The 22,571-nt window shown below is 43.1% G+C and overlaps 1 protein-coding gene across 3 annotated transcripts in view; it reads left to right on the top strand.

Annotated features, from left to right (window-relative positions):
- LTBP3 (latent transforming growth factor beta binding protein 3) overlaps window positions 1-22,571 on the top strand; it is a 104,452-nt gene that overhangs the window by 55,965 nt on the left and 25,916 nt on the right. For 2 of the 3 annotated variants that reach the window (XR_013221517.1, XM_077287331.1), the window contains exons 12-21: window positions 2,398-2,523; window positions 5,337-5,468; window positions 7,032-7,160; window positions 9,267-9,395; window positions 9,482-9,610; window positions 11,295-11,462; window positions 12,785-12,868; window positions 14,971-15,099; window positions 17,826-17,963; window positions 19,810-19,965. Coding sequence is in view for 1 of the 3 variants with exons in the window: in XM_077287331.1 (XP_077143446.1) it covers window positions 2,398-2,523; window positions 5,337-5,468; window positions 7,032-7,160; window positions 9,267-9,395; window positions 9,482-9,610; window positions 11,295-11,462; window positions 12,785-12,868; window positions 14,971-15,099; window positions 17,826-17,963; window positions 19,810-19,965 (1,320 nt within the window). In the remaining 2 variants the exon portion in view is untranslated. The remainder of the gene's footprint in view (window positions 1-2,397; window positions 2,524-5,336; window positions 5,469-7,031; window positions 7,161-9,266; window positions 9,396-9,481; window positions 9,611-11,294; window positions 11,463-12,784; window positions 12,869-14,970; window positions 15,100-17,825; window positions 17,964-19,809; window positions 19,966-22,571) is intronic. The other variant, XR_013221518.1, reaches the window with a different exon arrangement.

Raw genomic sequence — 22,571 nt, 5'->3', positions numbered from 1 at the left:
AAACATTACAAAGGTTGTCCACTACTTTATCTTTGATGACCTATGCTTAGGATGTCATTAATGTCTGATCGGTTGGGGTCTGGCACCCAGAACCCCCAACAATCAATTGTTCTCTATATTGGCAGCTGCTGGCCGGAAATACTCAATTGTGGATCTGCTCCATCTTCTAATGGTGGCCATTGCCAGATACTGCACATCCGCTTCCTATTGATTTTAATAGGAGATGGATGTGCAGTACCCATCCACGGCCACTATCAGAAAACAGAGCAGCTCCACAATGAAGCTTTTCGGCCAGAAGCCGCTGAAAACTGCTGATCATTGATAGGTCATCAATAGTGTTGAGCGATACCGTCCGATACTTGAAAGTATCGGTATCGGAAAGTATCGGCCGATACCGGCAAAGTATCGGATCCAATCCGATACCGATACCCGATACCAATACAAGTCAATGGGACTCAAGTATCGGACGGTATTCCTGATGGTTCCCAGGGTCTGAAGGAGAGGAAACTCTCCTTCAGGCCCTGGGAACCATATTAATGTGTAAAAGAAAGAATTAAAATAAAAAATATCGCTATACTCACCTGTCCGACGCAGCCGGGACCTCAGCGAGGGAACCGGCAGCGTTGTTTGTTTAAAATTCGCGCTTTTACTTGGTTACGTGAGGTCCCGGCTTGTGATTGGTCAGGGCGGCCATGTTGCCGGGACGCGGACCAATCACAGCAAGCCGTGACGAAATTACGTCACGGCTTGCTGTGATTGGTCCGCGTCCCGGCAACATGGCCGCCATTAACCAATCACAAGCCGTGACGTCACGGGAGGCTGGACATGCGCGTATTTTGAAAAGCGCGCGTGTCCAGCCTCCAGTGACGTCCCGGCTTATGATTGGTCACGGCGCCATGTTGCCGGGACGCGGACCAATCACAGCAAGCCGTGACGAAATTACGTCACGGCTTGCTGTGATTGGTCCGCGTCCCGGCAACATGGCCGCCATTAACCAATCACAAGCCGTGACGTCACGGGAGGCTGGACACGCGCGTATTTTAAAAAGCGCGCGTGTCCAGCCTCCAGTGACGTCCCGGCTTGTGATTGGTTAATGGCGGCCATGTTGCCGGGACGTCACTGGAGGCTGGACACGCGCGCTTTTCAAAATACGCGCATGTCCAGCCTCCCGTGACGTCCCGGCTTGTGATTGGTTAATGGCGGCCATGTTGCCGGGACGTCACTGGAGGCTGGACACGCGCGCTTTTCAAAATACGCGCATGTCCAGCCTCCCGTGACATCCCGGCTTGTGATTGGTTAATGGCGGCCATGTTGCCGGGACGTCACTGGAGGCTGGACACGCGCGCTTTTCAAAATACGCGCATGTCCAGCCTCCCGTGACGTCACGGCTTGTGATTGGTTAATGGCGGCCATGTTGCCGGGACGCGGACCAATCACAGCAAGCCGTGACGTAATTTCGTCACGGCTTGCTGTGATTGGTCCGCGTCCCGGCAACATGGCCGCCCTGACCAATCACAAGCCGGGACTTCACGTAACCAAGTAAAAGCGCGAAATTTAAACAAACAACGCTGCCGGTTCCCTCGCTGAGGTCCCGGCTGCGTCGGACAGGTGAGTATAGCGATATTTTTTATTTTAATTCTCTTTTTTACACATTATTACATTAATGTTGTTGCGATACCCGATACCCGATACCACAAAAGTATCGGATCTCGGTATCGGAAATTCCGATACAGCAAGTATCGGCCGATACCCGATACTTGCAGTATCGGAATGCTCAACACTAGTCATCAATGATAAAGTAGTGGACAATCTCTTTAATGGCCTCTCCATGTTTGATTATGGAAGTCCAATCATAGGACACCTGATGATTAGTGATGAGCGAGTGTACTCGTTGCTCAGGTTTTCCCGAGCACGCTCGGGTGACCTCCAAGTATTTGTTAGTGTTCGGAGATTTAGTTTTCATCACGGCAGCTAAATGATTTCCAACTATTAGCCAGGCTGAGTACATGTGGGGGTTGCCTGGTTGCTAGGGAATCCCCACATGTACTCAGCCTGGCTAATAGCTGTAAATCATGCTGCTGAGGCAATGAAAACGTAATCTCCGAGCAGTCATAAATACTCGGAGACCACCCAAGCAAAGAGTAGACTCGCTCATCACTACTGATGATCAGAACACTCCAACAAGTACCACTCTTGTTACACAGTCAAACACATATGAGTGTTGGGGAATTGGTTCTCAGTCCCATTCATAACCCTTTTATAGAGCATGGGTCCCATTGGTTAGACTCCAATGAAACATTTATGAACGATCCTAAGGAAAAGTCAAGGAAAACACCTTAAATGCTTCATAAATCATGTGCTACCTTTGATCAATGACCTGATTTTTTTTCTACCTAGAAACCGATGAGTGTAAAATGATTAGAAACCTGTGTGGACATGGAGAATGTATCTCAACCCCTACAGGTTTCTACTGCATTTGTAATCCGGGATACTACCCAGATCCGGAGAAGAGAGTTTGTGTAGGTAAGTAAAACATCCAATTCTCTAGGCTTAGCTCATGGTTCCTTTAGTAACCTTTGTCTTAGCAGGAACCTGTCAGGTCCCTCCATCCTGCCAAATGCCAACTGTAACATTAAATTCTTTTATTAGAGCACTATCTTGTAAAAATCAACTTATACGGGATGTACAGGGGTTGGACAAAATAATGGAAACACCTAACGTTTTGGCATCATAATCTTCGAACATGTGATAAACATGCAAACTGTGACATATGGTAATGTTTTGTAGTTGATTATTTGTGTTATGTGATATGTGTATGTAAATTAACTGTTTGTTTTGCATAATTGTAAGAACATTGATGAGAACCTGATACCAATGGCAGACCTCTCAGATTTTCAAAGAGGCCAAATTGTTGGTGCTCGTATGGTAGGCGCTAGTGTAACAGAAAGTGCCCGAATGCTTGGCGTGTCAAGAGGTACTGTCTCCAAAGTAGTGACTGCATTTGAAAGAGAAGGAAAAACATCCGCAGCAAAGCACAGGTCCAGCCAAAAGTCAAAGTTGACTGAGAGAGACCGTCGGACTCTAAAGCGAATTGTGAGAGAGAATTCCAAGACCATGGCTCCAAAAATCACTGCTGAGCTCAATGAACACCTACAGAACCCAGTTTCCATGAAAACTGTTCGACGGGAGCTGCACAAATCTGGATTCCACGGAAGAGCTGCAATTAGAAAACCGCTGCTCTAAATGACAAATGTTTCCAAGCATTTAGAGTGGTGTAGAAACCTCCAGAATTGGTCCCTCGAGCAGTGGAAACATGTGATATTCTCAGACGAATCATCGTTTACCGTATTTCTGACCTCCAGCCGAGTGTACGTTTGGAGACAGCCGAAAGAAACTTTCCATCCAGACTGCCTTCTCCCAACCGTAAAACATGGTGGAGGTTTTGTGATGATCTGCGGTGCTATTTCGTGGAGATCCGCCGAGCCAATGATATCCCTTCATGGAAGAATTAACAGCCGAGATTATTTAGGCATTTTGGCCGACCATGTGCATCCAATGGTTCAAGCGCTGTTCCCGGAGGGGAACGCCATCTTTCAGGATGATAATGCACCAATTCATACAGCTAGAATCGTTAAAGCATGGCACGAGGAACATTCTAATGAAGTTGAGCATCTCATCTGGTCCCCACAATCCCCAGACCTCAACATTTTTGAGCATTTATGGTCGATTTTAGAGATTTAAGTTAGACGTCGATTTCCGCCGCCATCGTCGCTCAAAGAACTGGAGGGTGTTTTAACTGCAGAATGGGCTAAAATTCCTTTCAAAACAATTCACACCTTGTATGAATCCATACCTCGGAGAATTGAGGCTGGAATAGCAGCAAAAGGTGGACCTACACCATATTAAACTAACTTTTGTTGATGTTTCCAGGTGTTTCCATTATTTTGTCCAACCCCTGTATGTTATAAGCAAATAAGCCAGGAATAATCCAGAGGGGAGTTGTTTCCCCTAGACTAGTCTGACTTTGTATCATATAAAAGAGGGTATGGTTAAAGGGCTTGGCCACCTTTGGGGACATATTTTGTATTATTTAAATAAATGTATTTTTTGCTAAAAATAATTTTTGCAGTTGGGTTTGATTGAAAATTTGCGCCACTTGCCTTTATTATTTATTTTACTCGCTGATATAGCACCATTAATTTTCACAACACTTTACGAACATCATCATCAGCACTGTTCCCATTATGGTTCACAATCAGTATGCATTTGGAGTGTGGGAGGAAACCAGAAATACCCCGAAGAAACCCACAAAAACACGGAACACGGGGAGAACATACAAACTGCTTCCAGATATTGTCCTTAGTGGGATTTGATACCAAGACACCAGCTTTGCAAGGCAACAGTACTAACCACTGAGCACTCCTGCTGCCCAGTGTGGTTTGCACTGTCACTGTCTGGAAAGTTTTATTTCTTTTCTTTTTTTTCACAGCTGATTTATGGTCCACATTTAAGTTGACTGACCTTGGAAAAGCAAAACAATGCAAAAAATGTTAATGAAACCAAATTGCAAAAATTATTTTTACTCCAAATAATGCATTTACCGTATGTAAAAATAAAAAAAAGTCCTGCAAAGGTTGACAACCCCTTTAATATCTTACACACAAAACACCGCATCTTACAACTTCCAGAAATCCCAACTGTGTCCTGCCTACTTATGTACAAAGAAGCCGGATCTCTTCAGCTTCATAGGCACACTGCAAATTCCTGGGACAGCAAAGTGAAGCCTTGTGCACGCTGAGAAACCAGACAGCTTCTCTGTGACTGCTTGCTGAGCGACCTGGGAGAGCGGAGAGTACACCTGCGTTCATTGCACATGCCTAGGCAGGAAAGAAACTTGGCAGGACTACACTCAGGACTTCAATCACAACTGTTGAGCATTAGAAGCCGGACTAGTCTGGGGGAAGCGACAACCTTGAGGAACAGTCCTGGCTAATTTGCACATGACGAACAGCTCATAAAAGTTGACTTTTACAAGAAAATAGCATTTTATGGCACTACGGCAAAAAGCACAGTGGCGGTTTTTCAAGCTGGAGTGCGCTGACATGTTCCCTTTAGCCTTTGGTTGAACAGAAAAGCATTGCATAATACTGCACCATAGGAGAAGTTTTACATCTAAGCATTAGTATTTGGTGAAACATTCAGAGACAGTCCTAGTGCTAAAATATGTGTAAAAAGAATTGAAGGCTTGCTATGGAATTTTGTATTGTTTGTTCTATGTCACTATTGTTTTATGTCATTGGTCAGATTCTATCATATACTGTGTTTTTACATCTTAGATGTTGATGAATGTAAAAGTGAACCTTGTGGTCACGGAAAGGGCTTGTGTCTGAATACAGCTGGATCATTCAACTGTCATTGTCATCATGGATACAGACTAAATGCATCACATGGACAAAGATCTTGCGTGGGTAAGAAAACTTTTTGTGTTCTTCTCTGTTTTCAACCTTTACGTGGCTAACCTATTTTGGATGAGAATTGTTTTTTATGATCAAACTGGAAAACCAAGAATGCAGTATGAATCATAAAATAGTAAAGATAATATAATTCTAAACTCAAATACTATAAAATATAAATAAACAAAATAATATCATACTCGGGACACTAAAACTGTAATATGAACACATATGTTTAGAGCAATGTTAGGAATTGTTTTTTTTGTTTCGTTTTAGAAATAAAAATAGGAATTCATGTAAGGAATGGATCTTTTACATGTCAAACAAATTGACTTTAATGGTGTCTGTTGGGTTTCTTGAAATTTTGCTGGAAAAATAAGGCAGCAATGGAGGTTCTTAAGGAGACATCTGGCACAAGTGTAAACAGAACCTATTATCTATTTGTGGACTTCCCATCGTCTTAAAAAGTTATGGGCTAGTACCCATATGGAGATTATGCAGCTGTAGAGTTGGCCGGACTCACCATAGAGAAGGCGGACATGGTTTATTACCATCTCTGTCTTCCTGATTTCTGTATACACAGACTTGAATGAGCCACGTGTATACAGTTTGGGAAACACTAACGGTACTCCGTCAACTATACTAGTCATGTGATCACCAGGGATCAGGAGGAAGACCCAGATCAGCTTTATAGTGCAGGTAAGAGACTGTAACTGGAGCCAATATGTCACCCCCCAGTTAGGCTATGCTCAAAAGTTGTGGGTTTTTTTGCTGCATTTAATGCAAATTTTAAAGTGCGTTTTACAGTACCAGCAAAGTCTATGAGGTTTCAGAAATCTCATGCACACACATTGGTTTATTTTCCGCACTGATTTGGAAAACTGCTGCGTTTATGCAAACTGTACCATGTCACTTCTTTCAGCATATTTGCAGCATTTTTTCACCCATAGGAAACAATGGGTAAGTGCAAAAATGCAGAAAAAGCAACGTTATCAGTTTTTGCTGCAAAAACCTAAGGAAGTTAAATTAGGCTTTTTTGGGGGGTCCACTAAACTTCATCAACATGCACAAGAGACAACAAAAATGCAGCAATAAAAACACAGCAAAAAACACAGCAAAACCTGCTTTTTGTAAGCAGCTTATTTACTGCCAAGAGACAAAATTTTGCCTGCAGAAAAAAAAACAGCAAAAACGCAACGTGTGAACGTAGCCTTACAGGGGAAATCAGTAATAAAAAATGGATTAACAATGTGTGAAAAAATGTACAAAGAAAAAATAAATGAAACAAAATTAAGAAAGAAGAAAGCTCCATCTTGTGCAAAGTGCTGTTCCTAATCCCGGTCTCAACAAAAAAAATCTATATTACTGATATTTTTTAAAAAATGTACCGAAAGAGGAACACAATTGAAATAGCTCTTTGCGTGCTTAAAAGAAAACCATGGGGTGGTAACAGCTAATTTTTTTAAATATGGATACAAAGGCAAGAGTTTTGTACAGGAAGTTGAAGGTGAAAAAAAACCCCTGCAAATATGTACTGACCTGTTTGTTTCCTTTCTCATCTCCTTTGTCATCTCACAGATGTTGACGAGTGTTCACGCTCCGGAATGTGCGGCGACTCTCGCAGTTGTGTTAATTTTCCGGGTTACTACAAATGTGAATGTCAGACCGGATTCAAAATAAAGAATAGAAGACCATTGGTATGTGAAGGTAAGATGACGGGTGAAGCTTTGGACGTGCTAAAAGTCTAATTTGCAGATCAGCAAATAATAAAATGAAGACATCTCAATCAGTTTTAGAAAATAAAATTTCAGAAAGTAGACACTAATGTAAGATATTATATTGGAAAGGGAAAGATCAAATCTGTCAGTCTCAGATGTCCACATATTTTGGGAGACAAAAGGGACAATATAACAAAAAGAGGTCCTTGAAAGCACATGGATGCAATTTGACTGCTATCTGTTTATTACTGTTTGGTAGGTAGGAGATGCTTGCATTTTTTTTTTGCCTACAAGAAAAACAGATAAAAAAAGAACTGGTGTATAAGTTGGTATACATGCAACGTGTAGGAACATGTTCACACTGGCCATTAAACAGACAAAACCTAAGATAGAAACCAAATGAGCATATAAATAACATAGGGTACTTGGTAAAGCATAAAAGCCATCCCACCACGATAAGGTGAACCCAAATCGGAACAGTCATATACTGTCTGGCATTAAAACCTTACCATGTGTCAAAAATTACCTTAATGTGAAAAATAGCAAAGAAAAAAAGATATCACAATGATGGTAAAAATGGACACTAGGGACAAAAATAGTTGAAAACTTTATCCAGCACACGGATGAAAAACAGTCCTTGTTATTGGCTCTACACTCGTTTATAGAGGAAAATCCTAAGAAAAGGCATTTGCTTTGCGCTATCCCTATATAGTATTAATGCGTATGGCTTTATGTGGTCCTGATGTGACTACTTCTTTTAAGGGGATATCAGGGACTTTACACAAAAAAAATGTATCTAACACTAACAGGCAGGTAATTGCAACTTACCTGCCTGTTGTGCACGGCTCCATTCTCGCCCAGTACAGAGCGGTCACAGAAGCTCCTGCCGGGGAATCAGAAGCCTCTGCTGACGTCATGTCTACAGAGCGGTAGCTTCTTTTCCTCTCTGTAGACAGCTCATTCTGATTGGCCGCCGTCTCCCCGCAGCCTAACTGGTTGAGCTGGCTGTTAATCAGAATGACCTTGAAAATCCCAATCCGTCGCATCAGCAGAGGCAGTGGAATCCCCGGTAGGAGCGCTCTTTGACAACTCTGCGCCGGGGAAGAACGACTCCGTGCACAACAGACAAGTAAGTTGTAATTATCTGCCTGTTAGTGCTCAGATACATTTTTTTTTTTTTTAAGTCCTGGATATCCCCTTTAATTAACACTGGAACAGATTGAAACATCACTATCTACAGATACGAAATTGGCGTTTATTGCTTAAGGTTTTTCATCTGATTTTCATCCATGTGTCTGTTTTTTTTTACTGCCGTGTGTTCTCAGTGTTCGCTTTTTACATCTGTGTGATCCATTTTTATATATCTACATTAAAAAATGCACATGATCAAATACAATGTCCTAGGTTTATAATAGAAATGAATCCATTAAAATTGGATACCTCAAAGATGATGTGTGGGATAAGATTTTTTATGCATCAATTGACTTAAATGCTGTAATTTCTTCCTCAGTAGGGCAAAGAGAAAAATCGTTCATCTGAACAGAACTACTGAATAACATGTAACATGGGTCTGTGTGTTGTCCTTATAGCTAATGAAAAATCAGGCAGCACATGTCCCTAAGGCTGCATTCACACATCTGTGTGACAAGTCCTAGTGTTGTTGATTTATTTACAGGACAGCCCTTGAGCCAATGGAGTACAATGGTTGTATTCATGCATCCATTAATATCGCAGATCCAAATATGAGATCCGTGAGTCTCCGAGCATGTCTTGTTCTAATGCAATTTTGACGATCACACTTAACCATTAAAGTCTATGGTGGTCCGTGAGACAAGTCGAGGCTTCTGATTTGCTTGAGTGTCTCACAGATCTGTGATGATACATTGGATAAAATCATGTGACCGGCTAGATGTCTATTTATTGGGCTGCAAGCAAGCACAACTCTTCAGTAAAGAAAAAAAATGGAAACAACTAGGATGATACTGAAGAACAAATTTTACTCTAAAAAAAAGTTGATCTTGTGGTCTTGTGGATGTGAAAGTTGTCAGTCACAGACAGGACAATTTATTATATCTGTTGACTTATTACATTGCAGATGTCAACGAGTGTATAACCCAACAGCAGTGTGTTGGAGGACAATGTAGAAACACTCCAGGCTCCTTCCAATGTATCTGTCCCGAAGGCTACAGATTGTATAACCAAGGAATCCAGCAGATATGTCAAGGTACTTTATAAGCCTAGTCTCCAACCATTTTGTGTTAATGGCTCTTGGATGTTTCTTTGTTCTTATATATATATTTTTCATTTTAGATATAGATGAGTGTGCTCTCTTCCCAGAAATCTGCTCCCCTCATGGCAAGTGTGAGAATCTGGATGGCTCATACATGTGCGTCTGTGACACGGGCTATGCACCTAGTGAAGATGAGAAAAAATGTGAAGGTAATCACATATTAGGTTGAGCACTTCCTTTGCAAGTCACTACTATTTCATGCAGATTTCTTTCCTAAAGTATCTTTCCTACAAATTTATCATTTGCATTTTAGAAAAAATGTTTTGTGCTGCCATTATACACAAAGAACAAGTCACAGACAATCTCTTAAATCTAAAAGTTCTGGAAACAGATGATTTTGCAGTGGGAGATTGAGTTGGCTCCAGTCTGCAGGACATTGCAGTGCAGGACCCACTTCTATGACATCAGTGTACCTTAACAGTGTTGTCATGATGAGAAAACCTACTGAAAGGGGCTTTCAGACTAATGTTTTGCCGACCTATTCTCAGGGTAGGGTCACATGACCCTTTTTCTCTCATTCAAGAAAATTGGTCTGATTGGCTTAATTTTGATAAAAAATTTGATCAGAACGTGATCCAATTTTCTCGGAGGTGGAGAAAATGTCCCCTCCTTCTCTGTATCATCAATCCATTATGTCATCCAAGTGCGTCCCAAGTTTTTCCAGGGACCCATAGAGTTGAATGGGTGAGTGTCATCCGATTCTTGGTCATAGAAAAAAATTGGACATGTGCACAGCCTCATAGAATAACATGGCGATGAGCGCTGCCTGTCAAGACGACAGACAGCACTCGCCCAATTTGTACAGTCATGTGCATGAACCTTAAGAATAGGTCATCAATATCAGACTGGAGTGGGTCTGACAGCTAGCACCTTCCACCGATCAGCTGATATCTGATCCTGCAGCTGCTGGCAGGACATAGTGTGCTGATTTCGATCACCACAGCTCCATACACTGTGTAGCGTCCGTTCTCGGATACTGCTGCTTAACTTCTATTTAAGTGAGCGTGATCTGAACATCAGTACCAGGGAACGGCCACTACACAGTGTATGGAGCTGTGGTATTCCAGCTCTGCACACTAGATAGCTGTGGGACCTAGTTTCCCCCCCGAGTGGAGGTGATCGGTCCGATACCACCGATTTGATACCTTGGTCATGAACTATCCCTTTTTGCTTGACCAGAAGACAGATACATTTGGGTAGCGATCTCTGATTTAATGGCTGATATTTGTCAAGAAGTACCTTGCGATAATATTTTTGTGTACGCACTACAACTCCACATTTAGGAAAAGACAATGTTTTTGCTGCATGGTGCTGCACGTCCCAATGATAAGAGCCTGAGACCATATTAATTGATGCACTTCCCAATGATGGGACAGGAGACCAATGTGTCAAATGGTAACGTAGAATTCTGCGCAACTTGCGACTTTTATGGATGTTAAAAATGATTACTACAGAAATGTATTCAGTCTACTGTCTGCACTTTTTTTTAAGATTGCTAAGACCTGTCTACAATAGGTGACTTTTTTTAGACTTTTAAGAAGAAATGCAATCATAAATTTTGTACCTAATGCAAAAAAGTTAATCACATCCCCCTTTTTCATCATTTTTCCGTTTTGGTGCAGGTGCTAATAACTGGTGATAAATGTTGTACAACATTGATAAGTTTTGACGAGCCATTTACAACAATGTTAAATGTCCCCCAAGCAGCTTTAATGCACTGCATGTTTTTTTTTGTGTATTACTGGTTTTGTGACACATTACATTTAAAAGTGTGACGTGAGTCATCTTCTAGTTATAATTTGGGATCATTTCTTTTCAATTTCATTATTACAGAGGTTTCTCGTGGCTTAGATCTCAAAGATTGCTTTTTAAGTCTGGATGACACTCTGTTCTGTGACAGTGTTCTTGCTGTGAACGTTACACGAGAGCAGTGCTGCTGTTCCTTGGGTGCAGGATGGGGAGACCACTGTGAGATCTACCCCTGTCCCGTGCACAGCTCAGGTACGATCTATCGCTGTCCTTTTTGCTCTCAATACGTTTTCTTAAAGTGTTGTTCTCAAGTTCTTTAATGGGTAAAATTACACAGTGCAATTTAATTACTATTAAAAATCCTCTCCATTCTTAAGAATGGCGAGATTTTTAATTTTATTGTTTACTGCTCATTGTCTGGGTTCCTGGATCCTGCGGCAGTCTAGCAGCGGTGGCCGAATATAAACAGTTCTTTCCAAGAGCTTGTAAGCACTGCTCTAAAGCTGACTAGATTAGTTGTGCGCAGTGACAGCTCCTGATCTAGATAGTTTTATTGCAACTACGTTCTTCTGATGCTGCAAAACTGTCTCCACTTGCAGCATCGGAGAGTGGCCATGACCCCTGTCACGCAATCAAAGTTCACCCAGCACCACTGCTAAATAGCAGACAATACAGGTGAGTGGGTTTGGGTACTCCGCGTGCAACAAGCAAGTCGTAAAAAAATCCAACGAGATTGGACTCCTTGCAACTTGCTTGTCTCATTCGCATTACCCTTGGGATCGCAATGTGACCCCATTAACTTATATCGGGCTGCGTTGCAGAAGTGGCACCGAGTTTGGATCTGTCCAAAGTTTCTGCATAGCCCTAGTCTTAGGCCACATTCACACATTCAGTATTTGGTCAGTATTTTACATCACTATTTGTAAGCAAAAACCAGAAGTGGGTGATAAATACAGAAGTGGTGAGGTGTTTCTATTATACTTTGTTCCACTGCTGGTTTTGGCTTACAAATACTGATGTAAAATACTGACCAAATACTGCTAGTGTGAACGTGGCCTTCAAGTAAAATACAGTGAGAGAGAAATTGGAAATTGTTAACTCATATTATGGGTTTCCTGCTCACAGGGTCGCACTACAGTCCAAAGCTATTTTCTAATGAGCCATGCCACCTTCTGGGAAAACTCTTTCACCTTGTTGGACAAGCGCATAAAAGATTTATAAGAAACATATTTCAAATCATGAAAGTCAGTTTTTTGTCCAAATTACACTAAAATTCTGGAGCATTTGGATTGATAAATCTCTCCTAAGTGTCTCCAAAATTGGTCTTAGATTGCGTAGACACCATTGTTCCATCTTGTTCACATACTGTGCAACTTCACAAGTCCTAGTTGTAACACTAAGCTCTTATGGCACACAATGAGATGTCAACGTATAATAATTGTATGCTTTCATGAGTATTTTGTTATGTAAAGCTCATAAAATTAAAAAAAATGGTTTGTAGTGTCGTCACAAAGAGATTCTAACTCTAATCAACACGTTTTTATTGCAATGGAACTTCTTTTATGTCTCTTCAGCGGAGTTTGTATCACTTTGCCCAGACGGGATAGGCTTCATTGTTGACCTTGATATTATGAGTTATGGTATTCCTACGTATCGAGGTAAGATGAGATGTAATTTCAAAGCAATTACACAGATGATAACATAATAATTTAATAAATACAGTGGCATGTTAAAGTTTGGGCACCCCTGGTCAAAATTAATATTATTGTAAACAGTTAAGCAAGTTGAAGATGAAATCATCTCTAAAAGGCCTAAAGTTAAAGATCACACATTTTCTTTGTATTGTAGGCTATATAATTTTTTTTTTCTTCTCATCTTTTACATTTTTAAAATTATACAAAGGAAAATGTTGTTTGCACACTCTTGCAGATTACTTGTCAAATAACTTTGACCAAGGTTTAAGACATCAATTAGCATGTTATGGTTATGGCTTGTTCACTATCATCGTTAGGAAAGGTCACGTGATGCATATTTCCCAGCTTTATAAAAACCCAGCCTCCTCTAACCTTGTGCCAAAAACCAGCAGCCACGGGTTCTTCTAAGCAGCTGCCTAGAACTCTGAAAATGCAAATAGAGGCCCACAAAGCAGGAGAAGGCTATAAGTAGGAAAAGTGTTTTCAAGTTTCCCTTTCCTCAGTTCGAAATGTAATTAAGAAATGGCAATTAACAGGAACAGTGAAGGTCAAAATAAGGTCTGGAAGACAAACCAACATTTCAGTGAGAGCTGCTTGTAGGATTGCTAAAGAGGCAAATCAGAACCCCTGCTTCACTTCAAAAAGACCTTCAGTAAACTTTTGCAGACTCTGGACTCCAGACTCTGGAGTTGTGGTACATGGTTCTACTGTTCAGAGACACCTGCACAAACATGGCCTTCATGGAAGAGTCATCAGAAGATTTTCTTCATGGAAGAGTCATCAGAAGAAAACCTCTCCTGCGTCCTCACAATAAAATTCAGCGCCAGAAGTAAGCAAAAGAACATCTAAACAACCCTGATTCATTTTGGAAACAAGTCCTGTAGATCGATGAGGTTAAAATAGAACTCTTTGGCCATAATGATAAAATGATAAAGAGGTATGTGTAGAGAAAAAAGGGCACTGAATTTCAAGAAAAGAACATCTCGCCAGACATTAACCATGGAGTTGGATCAGCCATGCTTTGGGGATGTGTTGCAGCAAATGGCAAGGGGAACATTTCACAGGTAGAGGGAAGAATGGATTCAATGAAATCTCAACAAATTCTTGACGCAATCATAACACCATCTGTAAAAAACCTGAAGTTGAAAAGAGGATGGGTTATACAAATTGATAATGATTCTAAACACACGTCAAAATCCACAATAGATTATTTCAAAAGGCGCAAGCTGAAAGTTTTACATTGGCCCTCACAGTCCCCTAATCTGGGACTCGAGTATAAACCTGGTATGCATGGCATGTCAAAAACATAGAACTATCAAGCATTTTACATACAATGAGAAGTTGTATTGGAGCTTCCACTATACCTAGGGTTTATGGAAATTGATTTTATTTTTTTAATCAGGCCTGTTTGTACCTGTTTGTGGACTGCAATCGAATCAAAATACACGTCATGACCACTGGGACTCCTGATCGGAGCTAAGTGAATATAAGGCCTGTCAGGAAATCCACCAGTCATACAGGGTATTCCAATCCAAGCATGAACAGTGTTTCATGCACATGTAAAACTGGCCTTATGGTGCGCTACAAATGAAAATACTAGTTAGATGTAGCAACTTAGTTACACAATTAACATCCTGGCGATCACAAGAAACAATAGAGAAAGGAACATTGCAGATACCATTGTTGTACAGACAACTCTTAATACAAAAAAAATATTTTCCTGACTTTCACAATCAAGAGTCTTACATTTTGTAGTAGCCAGCACCAGATCTACAACTAAAATTGCCTTTAGGGATTGTAAAAAAGGAGGATTTTTTTTCTACCCGTGTTTCACTTTTGGCACAGTCCTGCTGAATTGAGACCGGGGCTATGCCTCACTGGTGAAGCTTACCTTACAATATGAGAGGTCTTAAAATAAAAGTTAAAAATTAAACCACACAGTTTCTTACATAGTGTTAGAAAAAAACACTATCCAATGCATTTGGCCAGATTCATAGGTGCATGCAATATTTCCAGAAACTTGATTCAAGCGGATGTAGTTCTAATTTTGAATTTATTTTCTACAGACATTGATGAATGTGAGCTATTTGGGCAAGAAATTTGCAAGGAAGGAAAGTGTGTGAATACACAACCCAGCTATGAATGTTACTGCAAACATGGGTACTATTACGATACCCGATTACTACAATGCATGGGTAAGAAAAAAATGAAGCGTTTCAGGAAAACATAACTACTTTCCTTGGTTGTCAGAACCATTAGCTATGTCTTTACTCTCAGACTGCGATAAGGGGCAAGAGTAATTCAAATTTATGGGCGGTTTATTTTTAATATTTTTTAAACCTTTTTTTGTGTTTAGTTACCCTTTTATTGTTAGTCCCTTTAGGGGACTTGCGCCTCTAATAGTTTGATTACTTCAATTATATACTGCAATATCTTAGTATATACCGATAGTATGCAATATCTTAGTTTCTAGTAAAGATCACATTTTCCTATAAATACCAGCCACAAGAAGGGATTTATGGAAGTACAAAGGTGGTGACAACAGGGGCATGTCACTGGTTGTCATGGCAATTCCTTGGCACCCCAAGATTGCTTTTTTTGGATAACAATGGGCACCGGAAAGGGTTTATTACTGGCACTGGACCACATCAGTGCATCTAATGGGTTAAACAGTCATGATCAGGGCCGTATTTAGAGTTTCTGCTGCCCTAGGCACTTTTAGCGCTGCCTCTCCCATTGGTGAGTATGACACTATCGGCAGTGACTTTAGCAAGAATCGCTGATGTGAAAGTCGCCTTTTGCAGCAGATCCGGCAGTTTTTCGGCATGTGCTGCGTAACGGATCACGAACGGCAACACTGCGGTCGGCCTCATTCATTCCCTATGGTATTTGCGGCACTTGCCATGATCTGGCAAATGTGGTACCATATCTCCCAACTTTTGAAGAAGGGAAGGAGGTACAAAGTGTGCGGCGCGCGTAGCGCGCTGCGGCAAATTTTAGTCCACGCCTCTGACCACACCCATTTCACAACTAGTCACACCCATATCCACGTCCCAACCACAGCCATTTAGCACTGCTGATCACACTGTTTTATATACAATAATTATAAACGAAAAAATATGGCCACAGTGCCCCATACTGTATAATGGCCACACATAATGCTCCATACTGTATAATGATCCCACATGATGCTCCATACTGTATAACGACCCCACATGACGCTCCATACTGTATAATGGCCACACGTGATGCTCCATACTGTATAACGGCCACACAGTTCTCCATACTGTATAACGGCCACACATGATGCTCCATATTGTATAATGGCCATTGGCCTCACATGATGCTCCATACTGTATAACGGCCACACATGATGCTCAATACTGTATAATGGCCACACACAGTTCTCCATGATACTGTATAATGACCCCCCCCCCCTCCTGTATGCATGGCTCATATTCCCCCCCTGTATGCATGGCTCACACTCCCCCCCCTGTATGCATGGCTCATATTCACCCCCTCACCCGTGTGCATGGCTCATATTCACCCCCCCCGTATACATGGCTCATATACACCCCCCCTGTATGCATGGCTCATATACACCCCCCTGTATGCATGGCTCATATACACCCCCCCCTGTATGCATGGCTCATATTCACCCCCCCCCCCTGTATGCATGGCTCATATTCACCCCCTCCCTGTATGCATGGCTCATATTCACCCCCCCCTGTATGCATGGCTCATTCACCCCCCCCTGTATATATGGCTCATATTCACCCCCCCCCCTGTATGCATGGCTCATATTCACCCCCCTGTATGCATGGCTCATATTCACCCCCCCCCCTGTATGCATGGCTCATTCACCCCCCCTGTATACATGGCTCATATTCACCCCCCCTGTATGCATGGCTCATATTCACCCCCCCCTGTATGCATGGCTCATATACACCCCCCCTCCCCCTGTATGCATGGCTCATATTCCACCCCCCCTGTATGCATGGCTGATGGCCCATCAGCCATGCATACAGGGGGGGGGTGGAATGAGCCATGCATATGGCTCATATATTCCCCTGTAGGACCAGGTATATACCGTGCCCTGGCATACACAGGGGTGGCAGAGCAGAACTTGGATGGCGTGCCGCGTGCGGGGAGTTTGCCAGTAACCCGCTCGGCTCTGCTAGATCTGCGCAGCACTCACCTTCAGGTCGTGCGGGTCCCGATCCGGCGTCAGCATCGGGGCAGAGGAGCGGCTGAACTCGTCCATGAAGATGCGAGCGTCGGCTTTCTCCTTCTCTAGCCCCATGCCTCCTCCGAGCTGCAGCGCGAGAGGACACTTCCTGGATGGTGCAGCTGCTCTCCGCGACCCCCCCCTCCTACCCGCCCGGTGTGAGTTGTGAGTTGTGAGTATTGTCTTCAAGGAGGGCGGGTGGAACTCGGAGGAGGGGGGCGGGGCGGTCGGTCGCTTGTGACCTGGGACTTAAAAAAAAAAAAAAAAAAACCCTTGCTCAGGTGCCGCCCCCCACAATGTCGCCGCCCTAGGCACGTGCCCTTGAGTGCCTAGTGGCAAATACGGCCCTGGTCATGATTGTAGCTATCTCTGGTTGATGTTATTCCAGGCAGGTGATGGCTGTATATCACAGATTGCACCTGTGTTGTATGGAGCGGACACAGCTCCTGAGCTTCCTATATACCCCTGTACCTGACGAAGAGCTCTTGATATGTCCTACATTGGGAAGAGTTTATCTATCCCTCTGCGTAGAGTAGTGTACTTCACTATGCTATTTTCAGGTCTACAAATGTAAAAAATCAAATTTTGATACTACAAATTCTTATTTTTTTGTAACCTGTAATAATTCCTAAAATGCATATAATTATAGGCTGTAACCAGAGGCATAACACCTTTTTGTATGTTGCCCTACAGATGTAGATGAATGCGTAGATGAGTCAAATTGCATAAATGGCCAGTGCATTAACAACCGAGGCTCCTTCTATTGTCGCTGTCCTCTTCATATGCAATACCATGCTGAGCAAAAGCGCTGTATGCCCAATCCTGAACTAGGTGAGAACGCCGTAAACATCTCAGAAATTCTGCCTTTACCATTCTATCGACAACCATAAAATTATCTTTGAATAGCTGTAGAAGAGAGTTTCGCAGACCAGTCATCCAGGATCCCCAACAGGTCACATGTGCAAAACCACATGTAAATGGGTGCGGTCACTGTAAAATGCTGACAAGATGCGACTATGAGCAAGATTGGAATTTGTCAAAATAAAGATGCTTCTCAAAATTTTTATTTTTTTTAAAGGGAATTTGTCAACAGGTTTTGTAATGTAATGTAAAGAAATACACCAGCGCTGCGTTCCCAAAGTCACTGAGCCGCAGGAACCAAGACAGAAAGGGGCTTAGACTGTCAGATAGTGAAAACAATAAATAGAAAGAACAACTGGGTCCGCGCTACAGTGCTAATAAACAACTAGAAATAAACACCCGATGCTCCGCTTGGATAATGCACAATGCGGCAGTTAGAAGGATAAGTGCTGCGCTGTCCAGCACAACACAGGACCACCATATGCCTGATATCGCTGGTCAGGATTGAGACCTGGAGATAGGAATGAAGGTGTACCTGGAAATAAGTGGATCGTGCACTAACCGTTATGTTGCAATGGCCCGGTATACGATGATGGATATAAGTCCAGTTGGAGGATAATGTCCGTCGGGCAGGTGTATGGGCAAACAGGCGGGCAAGCAGAGAAATCTGACCGCCGAGCAGCGTGCTGAGGCTGCGCAGAGCCAGGGACGACTCCGGCCGGTAGCGTCCCTGGATACGAGCGGGAACCAACAGAGGGAGGAGCTCGCTGGCACAGGGCTCAGCGCGTGACGTCACTGAGCTCAAGGAAAGTACGGGGTGTCAAAAGGATCAGACCTCAGGTCTGATCCTTGTGACACCCCGTACTTTCCTTGAGCTCAGTGACGTCACGCGCTGAGCCCTGTGCCAGCGAGCTCCTCCCTCTGTTGGTTCCCGCTCGTATCCAGGGACGCTACCGGCCGGAGTCGTCCCTGGCTCTGCGCAGCCTCAGCACGCTGCTCGGCGGTCAGATTTCTCTGCTTGCCCGCAGGTTTTGTAATGTAATCTAAGAGACCATGATTCCAGGGATGTATCACTTTCTGGGCTGCTTGGTGCAGTTTTGTTAGAATCCCTATTTTGTCTGAGCTGTGTATAACCCCGCCCACACCACTGATTTGCAGCTTCCTGTTTCGAGCAAGCGGCCAATCAATGTTGGGGGCGGAGTCACACAAAATAGCTGGACTGAACTGCACATAAGGTCTGGTGCGGCAGTGATAATCTGCAGCTGATAAAATATTGATTATATGGAAACTACAGCACGCAGCCTAATAAGTGACACATCGTTGTAATCAGGGTCTTTCGTCCTATATTATGATGCTCTCAGATTAAATAGCAAAAACCTACTGACAGATTCCTTTAAAATATATGGCATCCTGTCAAACTGCTCAAAATAAGCTTCAACTGAAGCAGTCTGTTACTTAGCATGTACCTTTCTGACAGCAGCATATAACAGAGGGAGAGATGTGACTGTGTGGGCCCTCATAAAAAAAATTAAAGGGATCGTCCAGGCATATAATATTGATGATCCATCCTTAAGAAGCGTGAGAGGCAATGGGAAGGACAGTTGTTTTTTTTTACCATAAATAATGTCCCAAAGGCAAAGCCATATACAACCGTGTAAATAAATCCTAAGAAATATTACTTATCTTTAAACAAAGTATATTTAATCTAATTATATATTATTTATGTGCCTCATGTGCAGCACCTGGAAATAATTGAACTGTGGATAGAATCCAGAATGGAAATCAACTCAATCTTAAACTATATTTTCCACTTCAGATCGCACCGAGGGTCTGGACATCTGCTGGATGATACGAGGTACAGACGGGATATGTTCTCATCAAATGAATGGCCCTCAGCTGTCACTGAATGAATGTTGCTGTCGACAAGGTCAAGGTTGGGGTCCTAGGTGCCACTCTTGCCCTCCCAGGCATGGTAAGGATTTAGCAAAGAAAGAAGAAAGAAAATTAATACACGTTCATTTTTAGAATAAACTCAAAATTAACAAAATTGGATCAAATGAGTTGTCAAAAAATCCAAAATAATCTAACGGTCAATTAGAAGGAACTTCCAATTAATTTCTATTTGTGACACCAATATTAACCAGGACAAAAAAAGGCCCATGTTAGATCAATATAAAGGTATAATATTCCGAGCTAAAGCAACAAAAACGAATGTGAAACCATACAAACATTTTAGGGCAGTGTCATGGTCCCAATGGCAGGGAATTTAGCAACATAACACGGGCAAAAACAGGACGAGCTCTAGGGTGATGGAACCTTAGCTGACCGCGATCCTGAACCTCAACACTCAACTAACAGTAGCCGGGGAACGTTCCTGGGGGGCCCCTAGACGTCTCGCGCCAGCCGGAGATCTAGCTTCCCCTATCAGAAGAATAACAGACCTATCTTGCCTCCAGAGAAATATTCCCACAGAAATAGCAGCCCCCCACATATAATGACGGTGAAATGAGAGGAAGGCACAAACGTAGTTATGAAAACAGATTCAGCAAAATGAGGCCCGCTTAAGCTAGATAGCAGAAGATACAAAAGGTGAACTGCGCGGTCAGCTTAAAAACCCTTCAAAATACCATCCTGAAATTACTTGAACTCATGTGCCAACTCATGGTACATGAGTGGTAATTTCAGCCCACTAGAGCAACCAGCAGCAGAGAATTACATATCTGCAAGCTGGACTAAAAAACATGAAAGCAATAATGAAACAGGGAAATCCAGACTTAGCTTGACTTGAAGGCCTAGGAGCAGGTAACAGAGACACACTGATACATTGATAGCCGGCAAGGGAATGACAGGAAAGCCAGGTTAAATAGGAAACACCCAGCCTCAGATGGACAGGTGGAAACCAGAGACCGCAACCCACCAAAGTCACCCAGTACCAGTTGTAACCACCAGAGGGAGCCCAAAGACAGAATCCACAACAGTACCCCCCCTTGAGGAGGGGTCACCGAACCCTCACGAGAACCCCCAGGGCGATCAGGATGAGCTCTATGGAAGGCGCGGACCAAATCAGTCGCATGAACATCAGAGGCGACCACCCAGGAATTATCCTCCTGACCATAACCCTTCCACTTAACCAAATACTGGAGTTTACGTCTGGAAACACGAGAATCCAAGATCTTCTTAACAACATACTCCAATTCTCCCTCCACCAGCACCGGAGCAGGAGGCTCAACCGAAGGAACAACGGGCACCTCATACCTCCGCAATAACGACCGATGGAACACATTATGAATAGCAAACGATGCTGGGAGATCCAAACGAAAAGATACAGGGTTAAGAATCTCCAAGATCTTATAAGGACCGATGAACCGAGGCTTGAACTTGGGAGAAGAAACCTTCATAGGGACAAAACGAGAAGACAACCACACCAAGTCCCCAACACGAAGTCGGGGACCCACGCGGCGACGGCGATTAGCAAACTGCTGAGCCTTCTCCTGAGACAACTTCAAATTGTCCACCACCTGATTCCAAATCTGATGTAGCCTGTCCACCACCACGTCCACTCCAGGACAATCCGAAGGCTCCACCTGACCAGAGGAAAAACGAGGATGAAACCCCGAATTACAAAAGAAAGGAGAAACCAAAGTAGCAGAACTAGCCCGATTATTAAGGGCAAATTCGGCCAGAGGCAAAAAGGCAACCCAGTCATCTTGATCAGCAGAAACAAAACACCTTAAATAAGTTTCCAAGGTCTGATTAGTTCGCTCCGTCTGGCCATTCGTCTGAGGATGGAATGCAGACGAGAAAGACAAATTAATGCCCATCTTAGCACAAAACGTCCGCCAAAATCTAGACACAAACTGGGATCCCCTGTCAGAAACGATATTCTCCGGAATCCCATGCAAACGAACCACGTTCTGAAAAAATAAAGGGACCAACTCAGAGGAGGAAGGCAACTTAGGCAAGGGTACCAAATGAACCATCTTAGAAAAGCGGTCACACACAACCCAGATAACGGACATTTTCTGTGAGACAGGGAGATCTGAAATAAAATCCATGGAAATGTGCGTCCAAGGCCTCTTCGGGATAGGCAAGGATAACAACAACCCACTGGCCCGAGAACAGCAAGGCTTAGCCCGAGCACACACTTCACAAGACTGCACAAAGGTGCGCACATCCCTTGACAAGGAAGGCCACCAAAAAGACCTGGCCACCAAGTCTCTAGTACCAAATATTCCAGGATGACCAGCCAACACAGAATAATGGACCTCGGAGATGACTCTACTGGTCCAATCATCCGGAACAAACAGTCTTTCTGGTGGGCAACGATCAGGTTTATCCGCCTGAAACTCCTGCAATGCACATCGCAAGTCTGGGGAGACGGCGGACAATATTACCCCATCCCTAAGGATACCAGTAGGCCCAGAGTCTCCAGGAGAGTCAGGCACAAAACTCCTGGAAAGAGCATCTGCCTTCACATTCTTTGAACCTGGCAGGTATGAAACCACAAAATTGAAACGAGAAAAAAACAACGACCAACGAGCCTGTCTAGGATTCAGACGCCTGGCAGACTCAAGGTAA

This window comes from Ranitomeya variabilis, chromosome 2 (genome assembly GCF_051348905.1).
Source record: "Ranitomeya variabilis isolate aRanVar5 chromosome 2, aRanVar5.hap1, whole genome shotgun sequence".
NCBI classification, from domain to species: domain Eukaryota; kingdom Metazoa; phylum Chordata; class Amphibia; order Anura; family Dendrobatidae; genus Ranitomeya; species Ranitomeya variabilis.
Note: the sequence above shows the minus strand (reverse complement) of the source record. Positions and strands in the feature narration are given on the sequence as shown.